The 21748-nt window shown below is 59.6% G+C and overlaps 1 protein-coding gene across 5 annotated transcripts in view; it reads left to right on the top strand.

The window, feature by feature from the left end:
• Positions 1-21748, top strand: part of HDAC5 (histone deacetylase 5) — a 70036-nt gene that overhangs the window by 17669 nt on the left and 30619 nt on the right. For 2 of the 5 annotated variants that reach the window (XM_074940524.1, XM_074940525.1), the window contains exons 1-5: positions 13320-13544; positions 15866-16010; positions 16834-16948; positions 18276-18406; positions 19382-19513. In XM_074940524.1, the coding sequence (XP_074796625.1) occupies positions 13320-13544; positions 15866-16010; positions 16834-16948; positions 18276-18406; positions 19382-19513 (748 nt within the window). Of the gene's footprint in view, positions 1-13287; positions 13545-15865; positions 16011-16833; positions 16949-18275; positions 18407-19381; positions 19514-21748 lie in introns of those variants that run through there. The other 3 variants (XM_074940528.1, XM_074940527.1, XM_074940526.1) reach the window with 3 other exon arrangements.

Genomic DNA, 21748 nt, shown 5'->3' on the forward strand with positions numbered 1-21748 from the left:
CTGTAATTTAGCCCGGGGACTGGGGTGACTGTTTATTTTGGGTACTTAGCTGGCCCCCAATTACTGTGATATCCAAGCACCTCACACTCTTCAATGTATTTATTTTCACTCCCCCCTGTGAAGCAGGGCAGGGCTGTTATCTGTATTGTACAGATGGGAAACTGAGGCACGAAGAGACTAGGTGACATGCCCAGGATCACAGAGTCTGTGACTGAGCAGAGGTTTGCACCCACTCTCCTAAGTCATAGGTCAGCACCCTAACCACTGGGACGGTGATGGGTGAAGTTAGGGGCCTGGAGATGGTGGCGTGGTCCCAGCCCTAGACGAGGGCTCAGAAGATCTGGGATTTATTCCCAGCTTTGCTGCTTGACTCCCTATATGTGACTGTGGGCAAACCACTGAATTTCTCTGCCCCTCAGTGTCCCCCTGTAAAGCTGGGACAATTCCCCCTCCTGCCTGGTGTTGTCCTTGGCTCTTTGGGCAGGGCCTGTCTCTGCAGCACCCAGCACCCTTGGGTGCTGCTGTCATATATAACGGTAAGGAAAGGATGGAAGGCCCTGGATCTTCTAGTGCTCTGGCCCCGCGGTGTCCCCGCTTCCCTCCCAGTGAAAGAGGGAGACGGCTGAGGGCAGCGCACGCTTCGCTGTCACACCCTTGGAAAATGACTGGGTGTGTGTGCAAGGCGTGGACCTGGGTGGATCATCTTTCCAGACCACAAACGCTGGCTCTTGTATTTTTACATGCGTCTAATTGGGGCTGTCAGGGGAGAGAGGCCGCTCCTGCTCCTCCTCGGCTCCCTGGGGCTTTGCCGTGGAATTTCCCTTCCCCTTTTGGGGAGGCGGTGGGAGAGGGTCGGCCCTGCCTTTCACTGACCAGGGCGCCGGAGGCGTACGGGGTGGGAGAGTGGCCACGGAGGCAGTTGTGATACCAGCCCCTCTGCAGGGCTCTGCGTGGTTGTACCAGGTAGCCAGCCTGCTCGTGCCCAGGGTTGTGCCACGAGGACCCAGAGGATCCCAGACACGTACCCTAGAGCGCTGGTTATGCCATGTAAGAGCAGCGGGGCTAGTATGCAAACGAATTTCTCGGACCCGTGCAGCCTGCAACCTGGCTGCTTTGCAGAGAGGCTCTGTGGCCACTGGGGATTGCGCAGCTAGAACTCAGTGGCCACAGGGCTAGAACTCAGACAGCACAGGCACTGGAGCTGAAGATTCTCTGTTAGCCATATAGGGCCTATGACACACAGGTAAACAGTTCTGTGTCATCCAGTAGGGGGCAGCAGTGCTTAGGTGTAAAGGTGATGCCCAGTCACCAAGTTCAGCGCCTGAGATGAAAGTTCCCAAGGTTCTGACCTGGGGTTTTTTGTTCAGCCCACTTTCTGACGACTATTATCTTTGTTTTTGCTGGGGATGAAGATGCAGTGCAGACAATGTGATGTGTGGGTGGGGCTTGTTCTGATTAGCACCCGATAACCATGTGCATCCGGGCAAACGCTTTCCAACGAGCCTTGCTCGGGTGGAAACCGGATCTCAGCAAATACATGCACCCGCCTCCAGCAGAGGACTCCTACTGCCCAGTGCTTAATTTGTACCAGGGCTGAGCCCCGGCACCTCTGGGCCTGGCCGTTCACAGCCCCCAGCACCTCTGGGCTTGCAGCATCAGTTATGAAAGTAAAAAATTGCTTTGAGCCCTGACACCTTTCATTACACATTAAGCCCTGCTGCTACCCCAGCAGGGACTGGACCGTCCAGGGCTGGGAGATGGGGAGTAACTGACTAGGGATGAGGATGGGCTCTCCAGAAGAGCGGGTGCTGTGATTGTTATAGAGAGGTGGAGCTAGTCACCTTGCTCCCCCCAGAGCTCACTGGAGCCTGGCCCGCTCTGGGGGCCTCCTCTATATAGCCCACTTCCAGAGGGGCTCCGAGTGGAGGTGATGGGAGCATGGCGCAGGTCGGCAAGGTGCCCCGAACTTTTCTCACGGCGGCGCTGGGATTGGAAGCGACTTCCTGGGAGCTGAAGTGCAGCCGGGCCTCGGCTGTGATGTGATTTGGTTCGAGCCCCTTGCTGGTCGGTCCTTTCTCCCAGAATCCTTTTGCTGCCCCGTGCGGCTTGCCGAGGGGAAGGGGGCAGCGTGGTCTGCCCTGCCGTGGAGCAAGTGTGTCGGATATCTACCCTGGGTGGCTCTGTGGCTCCCTGGCCGTAGATCGGAGCAGCTCACAGACCACTCTGTCTCTGGAGTCACAGAGTGGTGCCCTACCCACTGGGCCGGCCATCCTCTCTGACTCACCGTCCTAGGCTATAGTCCGTAGCAGCGCCCGACAGAGCCGTGGGCTGGGCAGCTCCCCGCCGCCTGCCCCACCGCTCATGCCCTGCTGCTGGCCGGCCCGACCTCCCGTCATGGGATGCCAGCTGCGAACTCTTGCAGCTTCCCCCAGGCGGGTGTTGGGCTCTCTCGGGAGCCAGCCAGGCTGTGCACCCTCTGGCCAGAGAAAGCCACTTCTAAGCAGGGCTAAGTGCACATTTGGCAGGGGCTGGCCCAGGCTGCCCCCTTCCATCTGCTGCAAGGTCAGGATTATTTTTAGACTCCTTGCCCTGGTGCTGTTGAGGCAAGGGAGAGTTCTCCCCTGTCTTGGTGTGGGATCTCAGCCACTAAGGTGTAAGGATATCTGCCCCGCCCCATTCCCAGAGCCTCCTCCGTGGTTTAACCTCCCCGCACGCTAAATCCCGGGCTCCAGAGTCTCTGGCTAGCGCCCTAACCACTGAGCCATCCTGCCCCTTCCTCTTCATCCCTCTTCCTTGCAAGTCAACACCCAGGTGCACAATCTCCAGTCCTCCTCTGGGCCAGTCTCCTCTCAGCCCTCGTGACCCGGCCTTGCTGGAAATGCCAGCCGCTCGGGGATCCCCTCGTGCAGCTGTTTACAGCTGGGTAGAGCAGGCACCTAGGGCAGCAGAGACCCAGAATGGATGCATGCATCCGGGAGCGGGAGCTGAGGGGATGGTGGGCGCAGAGGGGATGGGGAGCCTGTGATGGGTCTGAGCTGCAGTAAAGGGGGAGCTGTCCTCCTTGGGGAGGAGGGGGTGCCAAGCCCCATCGGTGTTTCATGCTGGTGCCCCTGGTTCTGGGCTGCCCTTCTCAGGAGCCACAAGCCTGCAGGGCCACCAAAGCACCATCTGGATTCTGGGCTTCTCTGGAGCCTGGCAAAACGGCAGGTGCTCTGTGTGAGCGGCTACCTGCTCACCTTTACACCCTGGTGAAGTGGGATGGTGTATGTCCGTCCCCCGGCCCCCAGCACCAGGAGAATTTGCCCTGGGCCCATGGCAGCCCCCGGATCCAGCCCGCCTGCCCCCCTCTTCCCAGTCAGCCCTGAATGCAGAGGGTGAAGCAAATGGAGGGTAGCTGGGAACACTCACATACACACACGCACATCCCATGCCTGCATCGCACAGCAAACGGGGGGTAGGTGGGAACGCACACGTGTAGTACACGTACACACACACACACACACGTGCAGCAAAGCGAGGGTAGTCAGGAACACACACGTGCAGTACACACGCACACACGTTGTGCAGCAAAGCGAGGGTAGTCAGGAACACACGTGTAGTACACACGCGTGCAGCAAAGCGAGGGTAGTCGGGAACACACGTGTCGTACACACATTGTGTAGCAAAGCGAGGGTAGTCGGGAACACACACGTGCAGTACACACGCGCACACGTGCAGCAAAGCGAGGGTAGTCAGGAACGCACACGTGCAGTACACACGCACACACGTGCAGCAAAGCGAGGGTAGTCAGGAACACACACGTGCAGTGCACACGCACACACGTGTAGCAAAGCGAGGGTAGTCAGGAACACACACGTGCAGTGCACACGCACACACGTTGCGCAGCAAAGCGAGGGCGGCTGGAAACCCACACCCCGCCGCATTCTGTGCGGCTGCTGGACGACCGAGCGATCGCCGCAGCCCCACGGTGGCTCCACGCCCCGGAGAGGGCCAACCAAGAGGCTCGGCTGCCTCCCGTCCCTCCCTCTGCCAGGGGCGTGCTGGCACCAGGGAAGGAGCCTGGGCTGGAGCTGCGGATGCGCCCAGCGTGCCAATCAGCTAGTGCGGCTGCCGGCGGGCGCAGGGGGGAGGCTCTGTCTTGGCTTGGTGTGGTAGCCGAGCCGCGTCCGTCCTTCCATCCGTCAGCGTCAGGGCGTCTTGAGGAATGATCCAAGATGGGGGAAAGGGGGCATTGATATTCCAGGCCATCCTCCCCTCCCCGCCCCCCATCCACCGCCCCCGACTTCCTGTTTGGCTTAGAACAAGTTGTTCATTCAAGTGTGCCGGCCCCGCCACTCGCATACAAATGGGCTTGCGTCGGCAAGGCGGTTACTCACGACCGCGGTGGCAACTCAGTTCCATTCATCCGCAGCGCGGGCCAGGCCCGGCTCCCGGGGAGGGGAAGGGGGGACTGCACAGCGCTTGCCAGCCGGGGCCCTTCTCTCCCAATTTCCAGGGGCCTGCCCCATTGCAAGGGGGCTGCTTGCAGTGGACGGGCTTAGCACGCGTGGTGCACAGTGAGGGCTAGTGCTGTGGGGGTGGACTGGGAGCCAGGACGCCTGGGTTCTGCACTGTGCTCTCTGCACCCCCTTGGGCGGGAGATCAAGGCTGCGGTGGCCGGTAGTTTTTTAGGGATCTGTTGTGAGACTCTTTAGATCTGTTTTCCAGGGGCTCTGAGTGCCAAAGTCACAGGGAGCTGCGGGCCCTCTGGCCAGAGGCACCCCCACGCTGGCTCTCTAGACGTGGAAGCATCTGGAGACACTGGCCTCCCGGCTCTTTGCGCCTTGGCTTTCCCATCTGGGAAGGGGGGCTCCCGTCCCCGCGGGGCTATGCTAGGCAGTTTTACCGATGCCTCTTGAGGGCTTGGGGAGCAGAATATCCCCTTGTTTCGGCAGCTGGGTCAGATTTTTCGTGACCATCGTTCATCGCCACCCCTGCTTTCCAGGGCAGATCCCGCAACCAGGACTGGAGAGCTTGAGTCAGTTCTCGGCTCCGTCGCCGACTCCTTGTACGGCCCTGGGCAGATCCTTTAATCTGCCTGGGCCTTGGTTCCCTGTCAATCATCTGGGAGTAACGAACAGCCAGCCTGTTGCTGGACTTGCCTTGGCCGATCTTGAGCTCACCAGGGCACGGACTGTCTCCTAGCACAGTGGGGCCCTGATCTCGGCTGGGGCTTTTAAGCATGGCCACAGTAGTCGGAGTAATAACGTACAGTCAGACGCATGCTGCTAGTGAAATACAGCCCTGTCACGAAAGGCCCGAGAGCATTGCACGGAGATTTACTGCCACTCATTGTCTCCTCTCCTCTCAGAATGGATCCGCATTGGAAGGGAACACTGAGGCCCAGAGAGGAGCAGTAACGTGCCTCGGAGCACGTGGCGAGTCATTGGCAGGGTCGGGAAGAGAACCGGGGACTCCCAGAGGGCTGCTCTAGCTGCCAGGCTGTGCTCCTAGAAGTGGAAATAAACCTAGGGGTCGTGACGAAGGGCGCTCCCTCCCATACCGATGCCGGTACGAATAAGGGAGTTATGGATGCTTAAGGCAGCATTGCCTAGTGCCTAGAGTACTGTACTGGGACTGGAGAGACCTGGGTTCTATTCCCGTGACCTGCTAGATGACCTCGGGCAACTCATTCTGCCTCTCTGGGCCTCAGTTTCTCCATCTGTAATATGCGGACAATGATACCGACCTCCACTTTAATGTGCTTTGAGGTCCACTGCTGAAGAAAGCTGGGCGGGGGGAGGTTATGCCGGGCGGCTTCCAGGTAGGATTCTCTGCTAACGTCCAGCCCAATTGGCTCATGAAATGAGGACCAAAACGTGAGGGAATTCTGATTTCCCTCATCTTTTCCAAGACCCCCCCCGTAGCTCAGCGCTGCCCCCCCCAGCCAGAGCACACGGAGGAGATTTCTGCCACAGCAAAGCAGGAATTGTCCGCGCTCCTGGCAGGGGGAGGCGGGGTTGGTGTTGCGTGAACGGCCGGCACAATGGAGAGCAGGCTCGGCCCCTGGCTCAGCGAAGGGCTGGATCACCACGGCGTCGCGGTTGGGTGCCGGAGGACTGCTCTGGTGGCGTCACCGGGCAGCACGGCTGAGCAGCCCTCTTGCCCTTCGACTCCCTGGCATCCGGTGTGGGAGTCCGTGCCAGGGAACATCGCTTCTCTCGGAAGCTCTGCGGGCTGGGGCCTGCCTTTAGCCAGCGTGGGGCCAGCCCTGCCAGTGGCCCTGAGGGGAGACGGAAATTCAGTCCCGGCTTCTCTGCCCTGCACGGGGCTTACATCATCTGCACTGACGTTTAGCGCACAGGTCGTGCGGTTCACCTTAAAAGGGCTTCCCACAGGTGGCCTGGGGAAAGCGAGATGCCAGGACTTGACTAAGCAAGTCGAGGTAGAGCTGGGGATAGAACCCAGGAGTCCTGACTTCCCTTGCTCTCCTGACTAGACCATGCTGCCCTCCCAAGTCAGGAATAGAACCCAGGAGTCCTGGCTCCCAGCCTCGGAAAGTGCTTTGGGATCCTCCTGCGAAGCGCCTTATCGAGGAGGGAAGTCTGGCTATTCATTACACCGAGTGTCTTGTGGCAAGGAGGGAGATGCACCAGCCAGGTCAGGAAAGCTGGAGGGAGGTCCCATTGAGCTGGCTGCTCCGAGCCGGCGACCACAACCCCGCCGAAGGAGGGCACAGGCTCGCCGATGGACGGATTCCCTGTGCTGGAGGCCGGGCTGGAGCCTCTTTGTTCTCCCGTACAGCTGGTTAGGAAGCTTACGGTGCATTTGGTGTTCACGGCTGGGAACGGCCAAATCCATGGTCCTCGCTTCCTATTCCGGTGCGGGGCACTCGCTGGGCAGACGGGTGAGGTTCCACCTCCGACTTCTCTTCCAAAGCCAGCTTGGTGCCTCCCGGCCATCCCGCAGAACAGCGGCTACGTGCCACTTGGCGCAGGCGTGGGCAGAGTCCGGACCTGCTGCTGGCCGTCTGCCCCAAACCCTGCCAAGCCGCAGCGGCATCCCCTGGGCAGCCGCACCCGTTGTCAGCAAGGGGTAATTTTGCTACGGCCTGGGTGTGACCGTGTGCCGGGGCTTCCTTCATTAGGAGCGAGCGCAGTAAATGAAAGGGGAAGACAGCCCTGGGAGAGCTTAGGTCACAAGGCAGAGAAGACGGCTTTACTCCGGGTTTCTGCGCTAGACATGCCCTGCTGGGCCCAGTCCCCCATTGCCCTGCACCGCGGGCAGACGTTCACAGCCGGGCACAAGTTTACCGCTCGGATCGGAGAACAGGGTTCTGCTCCCGTTGGGCGCGGATCGGAATGGGCGCTGGAGAATCAGCGCCATGGTGGAGCCGCGTGCAGCCCACCACTTGAAACCTCCTAAACCCTCAGGGCGGCTTCTAAATAAACGACCTGATCTTTGCAAAGGACCGAGGACCCTGCAAACCCCATAGAGGTGGCAGGAGGATGGGGCCTCTCTGCTGAACAGACCAGGTCCCCAAGGGCTGGAATGTGAAATTACGCGCTTAACATTCGGATCCTCTGGTCAAAAGTCTTGGCTGTCGCTTCCAGATGTAGCCCCGATTCTGGCTGCACCTGGGGTCTGATTTCCAGGCAAGACCAAGCAGCCACCGTTTCCGGCTGAAGGCTTCAGAAGCTGATGGGGGCCTAGGCACGTATAAGGTGTCTCAGTTTGGACCCCCCCAAAATCATGGGCCGCTTTATAAAATATAGGCCAGAGGGTATCTAGGCCTAAAAGGCGTTTAGGTTCCTAACTTCCAGGGAATTCAGTGGGTCTTTTCAACGTTTGTGAGGATGGACTAGGGCAGGGGTTCTCAACCCAGGGGCGGGGGGTTGTGACCCCCTTCCCCTCCACGTATTGCTCAGTAAGCCCAGCTGGCTCCTTCCTCCGTGGGAGGGGAGAACGTGGGCCAGGTTCCCGGAATGGAAAAAGGGTTTTCAGAATGCAAAGGGGCAATTCGCTCTGGAGCCAGGCATACTACAGGCCCTGGGGCTGGGATCAGCTTTCTTCTGACCCCGGGATCCTGGAGGCCTTTCAAACCCCAGTATAGGGCAGTCTTAAGAAGGCCTTGAAAAAGCCTCAGAGCGGCGGGCCTGATCCAGTATCTTTTACTCACGCAAGCCGCCCCATTGACTTTAATCGGCATACTTTTCTGCATAAGGGCTGTGGTGTGTGCGATCCGTCACCAGGACTCCTGGGTTCTATTCCTGGCTTGGGAGGAGACTGTCATCCAGTCAGTAGAGCAACATTGTGGGGAGCAGGGGAGAAAATAAGAACACAGGTTCAATATCGTCGGAGTTGCACGGGGCTGAGAATTGGAGCGCGTGGAGGTGGGGATAGATCGGAGCTGCGTTTCAGTGGCAGGGTGCTTGTGTCCATAGCATTGGAGATCACAGATGAGAACAAAGTGTCAGACGCTCTGGGTCAAATCGGATTGCCCTGCTTTTATAGATGGGAAAACTGAGGCATGACACAGTGAGGAAAGTGACTTGCCCAAGGTCACGCGGCAAGGCAGTGACCTGGCTGGGAATAGAATATAACTCTTCTGATATCCAGTGCGGTGTTTTAACGAAAAGGTCATGCCTTCCCCCCATATGTTGCACGCTATATATAGTCAGTCACGTATGTATAATAATATTTCATGCTTTCCCTCACTAACATAGGTCTGGGAGGGATTCCCTGGGTCTAGGAGCCCAGGCCTCTGTTACCTCACGGCAGCCCTGTCATATCCTCCTGTTCATACACATATCGAGGTCCATCTTAATCCAGTTCGGTTGTTTGCTCCACTCCTGTTGGGAAGCTCTCCCTCCTCGGACGGTTATTCGTTCATATTTGATAGTGCCGCCTAAGGGTCTGTCTGCCCTGCATGCTAACCCCAGCTCTGACTCAGGTCTGAGCCCAACCCCTCCTACCGTCCACGCACAAATCAGTCTGATTCGGGTCAGCAAGCACTCAGGATCCAGCCCCTAGGACCCTGCTAGAGGGGTAAGTCAGAGCCCAAGTCCTGCAGACTCAGGTCTAAGCCCTGTCAGTTTCCTGTGTGGACACAGCACAAGCCACGGACCCGAGTCAGAAGGTCTGCACAGGGCCGTGTGGACGCGTTAGCATGGCTGAGAGACCCAGGTTTACAACGCAGTGCGGATGCTCAAGGTGTGGGCTTTGAAATACCAAGTCCACAAGCCTGGGTCCCACAGACGTTGGTTTCCAGTGCAGTGTAGATGTTCTCTGAAGGGCTCAGCTGTGATCAAGGCCCCGTTTTACTTAAACACATTGAGCTCACAATCTCAATAGACAAAGAGCAGGAGGGGAAACTGAGGCACAGAGTGGTAAAGGGACTTGCTCACGGTCCCCCAGCAGGTCAGTGGCAGAGCTGGGAACAGCCCGCTGGCCTGGTAGCACCCATTCCTGTGTCGTAACTACAAGATGAGTTGTCTTCTCTCTGTTTTGCACCTTGTCTGGACGCACCTGGATGTTGTTGCTTATGATCTGTCTTGCGGTAGCTCCTTGGCGTCCCAGGCACGGACCCAGAACCCCCTGGTGCTAGGTGCTATGCAGACAAGGAGAGTTAGGCACCTAAGTACCTTTGAGGATTGGGGCCTCAGTTCCCTATGTGTAACATGGGGGATAATATTCCTATCTCTGAGCATAAACGCAGTAAAGATTGTAAGGGGCTTAGACGCTGTGGTAGTGGGGGCCATGCAGGTGCCATAGGGAGCAGTTGAATTGCTACATGACATATTTGGGGCCTGATTCTCCCTCGCATGGCAGATTGTGCCGTGAAACTGATCCCGACAGCGTGTTTGCAGCCCCTGGACACAAGCATAAATGATGGTGCAAGGTGGTAGATAATCAGGCCCCTGCCATCAAGACAGTCCCACTGCTTCACACCCAAATGATATGTATAAACAGACCCTAACGCAATTCTCCACCCCCTCCGCCCCCCACCCGCCAGGTTTATACAGATTTAATCTCCCTCATTTGCTGGGAGTGTTAGATCAAAAGCCCCGAGGCAGGGCCCACCTCCGCAGAGGCGCTGGGACAAGAGGATAAACACTCTTGATTTGATGTCAAATTATTGAACTGAGCAGGGTCGTCTGTGTTTGTCGCTCGCCCTACGCACGGGTTTGTACCACGTCACCGCCGCGTCAGCAGCGTTGCCATGGCGAAGGAACACAAAGGTTCGGGTGTTGTGTGTGTCTGGGAGTTGGCGGGGGTGTTGTGTAATTCAGCAGACTGGAGCTGTTAATCACCGTGGGGAAGTGCAGGGGTTGTGTGTGGGGAGCTGGCTGAGCCTTGACCGGGCTTTCGCTACCAAACCGAGCTGTCTAGTTGCGTCCCCTGATGGGCATTCTTGTCTCGGTGGTTGATTCTCCTGGGGTTGGCCGGCACCGCTCTCGGGCATTTCTAAAGCGCCCATCCTTGCAGTGCCCAGGCACCGGTCTGCTTTCCTCTCGCATCTTTCCTCTGCCTGCCCTTGATTATTAGCTGTGCTGGAGTAGCACCTGGGAGCTTCCGTTATGCTAGGCACCGACCAGACACAGAATACAATGACAGTCCCTGCCCCAAAGGGATAAGATCCGAGGATAAGACCCAGGCCAACCGGTGGATTCAGACTGGGGAGATGACTGAAACGACCAGACCATACTGGCTGGGCCGAGGGGCAGTGGCCTCAGCTCCCACTCTGCCTAGCAGTTGCCATGTGTTTTTGTAGCCCCCTGCCACAGCCGGGCAGAGCTGGAAGAGGGGATTTGAAATCCCTCGCTTCCTCTCCACCTGCGGGCTGTTACATTAGTACCATTCGTAGCAGGAAATATTGACGGGACGGTAGCGCCCAAGTCGGGCTCGGGGCACTGTTGTGCCGGGGGGTTGCACGCCCGTGACTGTGTTCCCGGGCGGGGGGGTGGGGGGGGATTATTCCGGCTGGAAAGCGAAAATGTGACTCGCTCATTCCACCGTCTCTGCTTCGTTATTTCTCCGGCCGTCGCAGTGAGGGGATGCTGGTTTGCGTGGCGCGTGGGGAACGCTGGCACCAGGCAGAGCGTCGCCCCTGGACGTGCAGTTCACTTGCCAGGGCTGTCTGCCTTCCTCCAGGAGGGGGCTGCTGCTGTGGTTGGACAGGGATGCCAGAGAACTGGGGGTTCTCTCCCCAGCTCTGCCACTGACCTTGAGCAACGTGCCTCAGTTTCCCCGCACCTGTGGAATTGGGTTAATGATACTGATCTACCTTCGGCTGTGAGCTCTTTGGGGTAGGTGCCTTCTTTTTATTCTGTGTTTGTACAGCTCTTAACCCCATGGGTGCCTGGTCCATGCCTGGGGTGGCTAGGCACTACCGTAATTTACCTAGTAGCAATAAAAATGTACAGCACCTAGCACATTGGCTTTGTGGTTCGTGACTAGGGCGCCGTAGGTGCTATCACTATGCTCAGAAATAATACAGTACCTCATAGTGGGGGGCAGTGGAGGGGGTGTGAGACTTAACTCATTAATATTCAGAAAATGCTTTGAGATCCTCACGGGGAAGGGACGGCGGCCAGCGATCTTCTCTCTCCTCTTTCCTTTTGTAGCCTCTTCCTCCTCCTGTCTTTCGCAGCCGCGCTCATGTGCCAGCTCTCTTCAGAGCTGTCCTCCACCTCCTGCTTCCACCTCCCCACCCTGCTCACAACAGCTGCTGTGGGGCATTGTCTATATTTAGCCCTGTGTGTTGGTCCCCCCCCCCACGTCATTACAATAAACCTGCAGAAAGGGGATAATTTCCTGGAGAAACGCCTCGCTCCAGGAAAGGTGGGAGTAGCTGGTGCTGCCATGTGCCCCGCGATAGTGTGCGTGCGCGCGCACACACACACACGGCAGGGTGTCTGCGGCGCGGGCCTGTGCCGGATCTGTGCCTTTGCGGGTTAATGACAGCGCACATGGTTTTACGACAGACGGGGAGACAGTTAGAGGAGCGAGCGACTGAGTCACGCGCAGCTCTCGACTCATTCACAGCTTGCCAAAGCCCTGGTGCCCGGCGCAGCCCTGTCAGTGGAGCCGACGGCGCGCAAGGGGCTGCACGGTGGGTTACGGTGCCGTGGGCGATGACGGGAGTGTCCTGCTGAGCAACGAGGCTGGAGGAGCTGGACTCTGGATCTGCTGAACCCCAAGGGTTGCAGGGGGATGGGGACTGGCATCCCATTCCTGCTGAGCCTCAAGGCTGCAGGTGGGGATGGGGAATATCCTTCCTCTCCTACCCTGGGCTCTGGCTAGGCCCCCCGCGCTGGGACCTGCATCCCAGACTCGGATCTCTGCCTTGGCAGTGGGGGACGGTGGCTTTTGCCTCCAGGAATCAGCTCTGCGCAGCCAATCCGGGAGCCTGTAGAAGTGACTCTGTGAGGATCCGGCCTGGAGCGCTGGCCACTTCCCGCTAGCAAGTGTCTCCCCAGTGGGCATCAGATCCCACAGCGCACGTTGGCCAGTGCAGGGGGGAGTGAAGGGCTGGCCAAGAGGGGAAACGGTGCCCCCTCCAATGCCCTGCGTTGTGTCCAGGGAGTGAGAGGTCACTGCATTGTGGTGGGTATGCAGCAACTGCTGCCAGCAGCGAATGCCCCCTTGCCGGATCTCTGCCAGGAGCGAGGGGTCCGCAGGGGCTGATGGACACAACGCCGGACACAGCCAGCCTGATCGACGGTTTGTTTAACCCTGATCCAACCCAGCCCCCAGGTTAGCCAGCGTGTGACACTCCTAGATGGGCTGAATGGACAGAGGCTCTGGGACTCCATTAAAGGGGGCAGTGTCCGGCCATGGGCAGACAGAGGGCGGGTGGGAATGGGAAATGCAGGAGTTTCCATGACCTGGATTGATTTGACTTGGCCCCATTCTCTAAAGCACCCTGGGACGCCGGGCCCACCGGGGCACCCCGGCTGCTCCTGGGATGCTGGGCCCCCCGGGTCCCCCGGCTGCTCCTGGCGCACTGGGGCCCACCGGGGCACCCCGGCTGCTCCTGGCGTGCCGGGCCCCTCGGGACCCCCCAGCTGTTCCTGGGGCGCCGGGCCCACTATGGCACCCCGGCTGCTCCTGGGATGTCGGGCCCACCGGGGCCCCCCGGCTGCTCCCTGCCCCCAGGCCGAGCGGGCAAGCAGGCGAGCAGAAAGGGGAACTCTCCATTGCTTTTCGCTGAGAGGGGGCGTCCTCTCGCCCTCCCCGCCGGCTGGTCCCCGGCGGGGGGGAGGGGGGGCCGGTTCCCAAGGCCTGTCTCTGTCTGCTCCCCAGCGGTCGACGTGAAGCCGGCGCTGCCCGTGGCCATGCCGAACTCCGGCGGCGCCGGCGGCCCGGCGGCCCTGCGGCCGGAGGCCCGGGGCGTTGCGCCCAGCGTGGACCCCGCCCTGCGGGAGCAGCAGCTGCAGCAGGAGCTGCTGGCCCTGAAGCAGCAGCAGCAGTTGCAGAAGCAGCTGCTCTTCGCCGAGTTCCAGAAGCAGCACGAGCACCTGACGCGGCAGCACGAGGTCCAGCTGCAGAAGCACCTCAAGGTGAGGCGCCCGGCGGGGGCTGCCCCCGCCCCGCTCCCCGGAGGGCCCCTCCGAGCCCTGCCCAGCTCCGCCGGCCCGCGGGGCTCGCCCTGTCGGCACCGCCCCGCAGGCCCAGACCCTGTCCGCACTCAGCAGCTGAGCAGGCTTGAGCCTGGCTGGCGCCCGGAGGGGAGACCGGCCCGGCAAGAGGCTGCAGGAGTGGGTAGAAATGGCTGCCGTGGCGCCCAGCCCCCTCGCCTCGGGGGGGGGGGGGGTCCACCGCTCTAAAGCGGCACAAAGCCTTCTGGGAGGAGTTAGTGACTCGAGAGGGGAGGGGCTGGCCTAGTGGGAGGCGGGGCGGGGGGGGCCAGCTCTTGCCAACCTATCCTGAGTTGGTGTCTCACGGTATCGGGCGCTCTTCTGAAAGCCCCAGCTCCTGGAGTCAGGTGAGGCCTGGGAATCGCGGCTTTCGTTTAAAAATACGAACGGTTCGAGCCCCACCCCCCCGGGTTGCGGAGAGAAACGCGACCCTGAAAGGCTCCAAAAGCAGAAAAGGAATTAAAAAAGACAACCCCCACCCCATATTATTATTTTTTTAAATCTCATCATTCGGGGTGGAGGGGAGTGGCTTCTGGGTGAGGTTTGAAAGCCTGGGCTTCGCCAGGTTGTTGCTACCATGGCACAAGGGGGCTCTGGTTTCAGCTGAGCCTCAGAGCCAAAGCTCTCTGATCACTGAAATCCCGTGGCCCTTTTCATGAGGACCCTGGCGTCCTGCCGCATTCTGACTGGGGGGGAAGGGGGGTTGACTACACTTCACCAGCCCAAGATTCCTCTCTTGCTTTAGCTGCGGGCAGCGTTCCTCCTCATTTCCCATCCGAACCTGCTGTTGAACTGCTAGCACAGAGTGGCTGCCCCGTTCCACCCCAGAAGTGGCTGCATTGCAGTGGTGGGCAGAGGTTGCAATCCTGTGGGAGACCTTTGGAGGCTTCCAGAGGCGCTAAATAAATCAGCCACAAATTATTAGTGTTACTCATATCACCGTGGCACCTAGGAGGCCTAGTCATGGCCCAAGTTCCCACCGTGCTGGGCGCTGTACGAACAGAGCGCAAAAACGACAGTAATACACAGTTGTCCTTTCTTTCCCCTCCCACCCTGCGTAAAGGAGGGAGCTCTCCCCTAAGGAGCACTGCAAGCTTCTATAGCTCCTTTCATCCTGAAGGATCCCGGATCGCTCCCTTGACATGCAGCCACCTCTGGGGTGGTACCCCACCAGCACATAGCGTGGCAATGCCAGGGGAAGGGGCAAGAGAATTTGAGACAAGGGCAACCCCCGGCTGCTCCCCGGCAGAGCCCACAGGAGCTTGCTTTACCGAGGTCTCGTCCAGACAGCCCGCACGCTGCATGGGGTGGAACGTACCGCAGCGGGCTGAGCGGCTGGGGCCGGCCCGTGGACTGTAGATGCAGGGGGCCTGATTCTCTGCTCGTTCACCCCTGAAGCCAACACAGCTGCACTGGTGGGTAGGAGAGGCGTGTCCGGGTTTCAGACCGGAGGCTGAGAACCCAAAGCCCCCCCGCCCACCGGCCTGTTATAGCCAAGGAAGGCAAGGGATGCAGGTGGGACAGACTGTGCAAATTTTCCCAGCATCCCTTGCTGGCTCCCTGCATTGCCTAGGGCTCGATGTCCCAGCCGTCCCTATTCCATCTCATTGCACCTTTGACCCCCCCGCCCCGTGCTGGCGGTGCAGGCCTGGCTCTTGTAGGATGGGGGGGCTTCCATGCACGCTGCCCTGGTGGGGGGCGCTTTGCCAGCTCCTAGCAGGGCTGCTCTGAGCAGCTCCCTCTCCTCAAGGAGCCCGTGGGAGAGCCGGCCGGGTCCTGGGTTTAATCCTTGCTCGTGGCTGGATGCCTCCTTGCCCACCTCAAGTGCTCCCCCCACTCCCCCCCCGGCCTCTGAGCTGAAACAAGCCCCATTGCACCAGCCACAGCCGGGCCTTCTGGGAACCCCCCCGGTCTCCCCTCCCTGCCCTGTGACCGGGCCCCGCAGGCAGGGGGTGTGTGCTTTCTGACGGCAAGAGGGTGGGGCCCCTCCGCGCTAACCTGGGTCCCCCGAACGAGGGTCTCCTCTGCCACCTGGGTTCACCCTCCCTCCCCCTCTCACCTGTCCCCCCCCCCATTCACACCTGGTGTCCCCTCTCCGGCTCTAACTTGGTCTGCCCCCACCTAGTCTCCCCCCAGCTACCCGCCCCCCGCTCTTACCTGGTCTCATCCCCCCACTGCCGGCTTCCGTCCCCTCTGCCCGCCCGCTCCCCGGCCCGCTAACCCGGTCCCCCTCTGCCCGGCAGCAGCAGCAGGAGATGCTGGTAGCGAAGAGGCAGCAGGAGCTGGAGCAGCAGCGAAAGCGGGAGCAGCTGCGGCAGGAGGAGCTGGAGAAGCAGCGGCTGGAGCAGCAGCTCCTCATCCTCCGGAACAAGGAGAAGAGCAAAGAAAGTGAGAGCGGGCCGGGGGGGCGGGGGTAGGCGCTCGGCCCCTGCCCTGCGGAGCCTGGGCCCAGCTGGGGCAAAGGCTGGCCCGGGGGCCGTGGGGATCGAAAGCCTCCCGGCCTGTATTTTTGATCTGGCTGGGCTCCAGGTTTAACTTTGACCGGTGATGCCTATGCCAGGGAGGCCCAGGCTTGCCCCGCTGAGGGTGCCCTGTGGGCAGCTGGCCGGGAGCTCCAAGGGGAGTGGCCTGTTATTCCGACAGGGAGCAGATGGCAGCTTGCCCTCCTCTTTGGTAGGCAGGGGCGGCCCGGGGAGAGCGCAGATCCCAGCCATGCTCCGTCTGGATCCCGGCGGAGCTTTGCTTGCTGGGAGTGTGGCTCGAGAGACAGCATTGCATGCTGGGGGAAGTTGTCTCCCTCGGCCCTGGGGACACAGTATAGAGCTTTGCAGGGGGGCACGTGGCCCACTGCAGGGGGGCACGTGGCCCACGGCAGGGGCCCAGTTTGCACGTGACCTGGAACAGAAGTGCGGGAGGGGCCCCAGGTGAGGCCCACGCCCCTGAGACTCATGTCAGGTCTGGGCTGAGCGCTCGGTCCTGACCCGGGTCTAAATAAAAGACCCAAGCCCCTTGTCTGCCAGCCTTGGTGGGGATCTGTTGGTGGCATTGGTGCCTCCCCGCTCAGCGCCCAAGTCCAGAGGTCACCCAGCCCAGGAAGCATTAGCCTGCACTAAATGCCCGTGGGGCTCGGGGAATCCTTCTCCCCAGCCATGCTCTGGGGCGCTTGGTCAGCCTGTGCCTTTCCCGTGGACCATGTCCCGTCTGTCTGCAGGTGCAATCGCCAGCACAGAAGTGAAGCTAAAGCTCCAGGAGTTCCTACTCAGCAAGTCAAAAGAGGTGACGGCAGGCAGCTTCAACCATTCCCTCCCACAGCACTCCAAATGCTGGTAGGTTGGCCGGCGGGCGTGGCAGAGCCAGAGAGGAGGAGCGGAGCGCTGGATGAACTGGCTGGGGCCACTCTTAGAAGACTGAGATCCCGGACTCCTGGGTTCCGTGCTCTGCCTTGGGAGGGAGTGTGGTGCAGTGCTTAGAGCTGGGCGTCAGGACTCCTGGGTTCTCTCCTGTGCTGTGGTCTGGTGGGCCACGCAAGCCCGGGTTCGCAGTCCCTCTGTCTGCTAAGCCACGCGGCCCCCCCTTGTTTCCGGCAGGGTATCTTTGTCGGAGCCCTGGGGTGGGTAGTGGGGTGTGTACAGCGTAACATCCCAATGGGAAGTCTCTGGGTGGCGTATGGATGCGCCAGCCTTCCCCAGGAGGCCAGGGCATCACTCAGGGACGTGTGCGGTTAACCCGAATCCAGTCAAACCAAAATGGCCCTGTTCTGGGTCCCAAGGAGGGACCGCGGCCCGGCGCCGAGGCTGGGAGGTGGCTGTGACGTCTCTCTTCGCCTCTGGCTTTAAAAATGGACTGGCACACGTGGTGGCTAATTGCATCCCAGCGACCTACTCCACTTCCTGAGCCCAGGGATGCTTAGGGGATAAATCCACTTAGCCGGCTAAAAACAGATCCCTGACGGGCCGTCCCCCTCCCCCGCACTTCCTCCTGCCTTACCAGTAACATTTTGTGTTTTCACCAGGGTCCACGCACCCTGGCCGGGGATTGCTCAGGGACCTCGGGGATCCCACCGAAATTGTTAACCCCCCCCCCACACACACACTTCTCCTGATCCTCTCCAGAGCTCTGCCAGGAGCTGTGCGTGCAGCCCTGGACGGGGGGGATCCCGTCACAGCCCAATGGTCCCTCTGCCCTGGTTAGAACGTGGTTGGGTCTTGGAGCGGAGCCAGGACCTGTCCCACGTCGCAGCCTTGGCTGGAGCGAGTGCTTTCTGTCTAGACGCTGGTGCCCCGCTGCTTGGCCCGCGGATGTAGAACCCAGCGGAGGCAGGCCTCAGTCCCATCCAGACAGCTGCTTTTTATCCGCCCCGGGGAGGGGATCGGGTTGTCACTTAAGTCCCCCGCTTGGGTTGATGGGGCCTGAGTTACACTGTGTGTCACCTGGAGGGCATCCCCGGCTAGGCGGGGAGAGAGGGGTCGTGGGTAGGCTCAAATAGACCCGTCTCCCTGCATGGGTAGGACTGACGGGGGGCTGGATCAGAGTGAGTCTGCACTCAGGCTAGGGCACGGGGCAGCCTGTCTCTCTACGGCCAGTTGGGTGCACAGGTACCAGCCAACAGGGTGGGCCTCTCTAACAGCTTTGCTCCTTGGCCTGTCTCCGCAGGGGAGCCCATCATACCTCGTTGGACCAGAGTTCCCCTCCCCAGACAGGCAGCCCGGGAACACCACCCTCCTACAAACTACCCCTACTCGGCACATACGACAGCAGAGATGACTTTCCGCTCCGGAAAACCGGTCAGTGCCGCTGGAGGGGAAGGGAAACTTACAATCCGCCGCGGTGGGGCTGGCTGGCTGGATCAGGGGAACAGGAACGGCTTTGCCTCTGGGCCACTGGTTCGAATCCAACCCAGGACAGTAGCCGGCGGCAAAGGTTTGCCACCTGCTGGCTGTTTGGGAGCCTGAGTGAGATGAGCTGGGCAGGTCTCAGTCTAGTTCCCGCTGGGCAGGTGTCACAAAAATGTGTCTGGAGGGAGGTGGGGAGGATCTGTGGTTGTAGCTAGCACAGCTTCACCCTAGCATGGGGAGGGCTGTAATTATTAATATAGGACCTAATATTCACAAGAGCCCAGTTCTCATTTAGACACCAGAATCAGAGGCCAAATTTTCATCAGAGTCCAGCACCTTGTGAGCTTAGCATGTCTGGAAATCTGGCCCCGATTCGGGGAGTGGAGCCCTGGCAAACCTGGCCCAGAGCTCTTTGCAAAGCCCCTGGGGTAGAACGTTAAGTGTTTTACGGACCAGACCCCCCGCCCCAGAGACCAAACAGCCATCAGAGGGCAGCGATTGGTGCTCACTACCGCCCCAGGCTGGATTTGACCCGCCCGCCCGGAGGCAAAGCCGCTTGAGTGCCCCGATCCAGTCCAAACAGCTGGTGTCTAGAAGGGGATGGCCTGCTGTTGTGGGGGGAACGGGCCCCTGAGGATTGAGGGGTGCAACGGACACCCCAGGGCCCCCTGGGGAAAGGGTCAGCGCGACGGGCAGAGGGGGAGGAAGGTTGTTCCGGGCTCTGGCAGGAATGTAGGATCGGGGGGAGAGCGAGCTGATGTCATTCACTCAGCCACAGCCCCTCTAGCTGAGAGCCGGCAGGAGGCTGCTGGAGCCACTGGCGTCGGGCACTGGCCAGGAGCTGCCAGCGAGGGGCTGGGAGACGGGCCTGGGGCAGCGAGTCAGGGTGGGACCGTTCATGGTGCTTTTCCTTTCCCCGTCCAGCCTCGGAACCCAACTTAAAAGTGCGCTCGCGGTTAAAACAGAAGGTGGCCGAGCGCAGGAGCAGCCCCCTGCTGCGGAGGAAAGACGGGACCGTCATCAGCACGTTCAAAAAGAGAGCCATCGAGATCACGGGTGAGCGACGCCTGCACGCCCAAGGGCCCGGCTGGCGGGCTGCCTGCGGGACAGACTCGCGGGGGCTGCCCGTCGGCGCACGGGAGCCTCTTGATCGTTCAACACGGTGCTTTGATTCTGATTAAACGGAAGTTGTGTCTGGTGTGGTCTAGAGAGGGGAGGGGGGACAGCGTTGTGCAGTGGATAAAGCACCTGGCTGGGAACCCAGACTCCTGGGTTCTAACCTCAGCTGTGCCACTGATTTACCCTAGTGGTGAGTCACTTTCCCTGTCCATACCTCAGTTTCCCCATGTGGGGTGGGGGGAGGGATGCTGCTGCTTCCTCCCTTTGTAAAACACTTGGGGGTCGATGCCTGAAACCTGCTACAGTGTAGAAGCACTAGATACTAGTATCATTAATTGCTGGGCAGCATGTTCTCCAGCAGAACTGTTCCTCGGACACATGACAAACAGCCACCATGATGAACAAGCCTTTGGGGATTGGGCGTGCTCGCAGCCGCAGCTCCAGTCCATTGTTATTTTGCAGAAAAGCTGAACCCAAAAGGGGTGAGAATGTGATGTTCAGAAAGGAATGGTTGGGCAGGGAGCAATCGTCTTTGATTAGACCCGCATGGTGACTTTGAATTTCTGTGCGGGGCTCGGACAGGACAGTGAAGGGCATGGTAGATCCTAAGCAGAGAGAAGTACATAGACTGTGTCTTTTCATTGCTTCACCCACAAACATCAGCCGGGTGGAGCACTGCTCCTAGCGGGGGAATCAAGGCCTGCTTTGGGTCTCTGGATATCATCACGCTGACCTGCGTCCAGCGAGATCTCCAACGGTGTACGCAACCACGCACCTGATTTGAACCCGCGGTCATCGGGAATGCAAGCGCAAATCACGTGATGGTGCGTGCAGACAGCAGCTAAGGTGCAGTTGTGTGCATGCTCCTTTTGCTTGGGAAAGGGGGAGACTCTCCATTGTCATTTTGCCTCGTTGAGCTTCGGGAAGTGCGGGGAGGGTCCGTTAGAATTGCTGGTCTGTGCCTGGAGCCCCGGAGAGGCTAAAGAGAGAAATATCTGGCTGGCGTGTGCGGGTGGTGAGTGTTGTGTGCACAATGGGCTCTGCACTGGGAGTGTCCCATTAGCCTCTGGGGCATGGATGTTGGCAAGCTGGCTGATGCTGCCTTAAGGGGGAGACCTGTAGAGCAAACTTCCCTCGCGGAGACACAGCCAGAGTTCTGCCAGAGTCGCTTAAAACAGTCGTGGAACTCTTTGGAAGGAAGTTTTTGCCCGTGTCCACACTAGGGCTGGTGCTGGCAAGGCTCTGTTGGTTGGGCACGCGAGTGAAACTTCCTAGAGCAGAGCAGGCCTGGAGGAGACTGAAGCCTTGTCTACATGGGTACGTTTCCCCAGTTATACCAATATCATTGTACAGGTATAATCCCTGTTCGGACCTTCTCAGCCCTGAGTGGTTTTTCTCAGCGTGGTTTAGTCTCCTTCCGCAGTGACATACGTGATCCTCTTATGCTGGAATAAGATTGTCCTCAGGGACAACTACCGCTATCCGCCGTAGGTTGCAGCGACGCTGTGCTGTAGTGCGGACACTCCCGACATCGACGGAAGGGGGTTTTCAGCGATGGAGGTGAAATCCACCTCCCCGAGCCACAGTACCTAGGTTGGCTTAACTACGCCATTCAGGGGTGTGAATTTTTTTCACCTCCCTGAGCGACGGTGTTTGGTCGATCTACATTTTAAGAGTAGACCAGGACTTAGGTTATAGCAAAGAAACTTTACTGTGTATCCAAGGCCTGGGGGATGCTGGTAGATCTGAGGATGGATTATAGTCTGCATCAGTCCCTTTGACTATGCATGTGCGTCCGTTGTTGGCTACTCGGGTTTGCAACTTCCAGGGTAAATGTCTGGGCCAGAGCTGGTGACCGATCCAGCCCCCGCCTGCCTGTTTCTCCTGCAGACCAGAGCACGGCAGTGAATTTCCATTTGGAGAGCGAAGATGGAAACCCCGCTTATTAAGTGGAGAGTCTTGATGGTAGAAAGGCTCTGGGGCCCTGACTGGCTGCCTTTGTGTCCTGATGCTGGCTTTGACCTAGGAACCCAAACAGCTAGGATTTTCCAAAGCACATCAGATGCTGGATGAGTGACAGTGGAAACTGCTGGGCCCATTGTGAAAACCTGGCTCTGATTTCAGCACCTGAATGAGAACTGAGCTCTGGCCCTGCAAGTGGCTGCATGCCTG

Source organism: Natator depressus, chromosome 27, assembly GCF_965152275.1.
Source record: "Natator depressus isolate rNatDep1 chromosome 27, rNatDep2.hap1, whole genome shotgun sequence".
Lineage (NCBI taxonomy): Eukaryota > Metazoa > Chordata > Testudines > Cheloniidae > Natator > Natator depressus.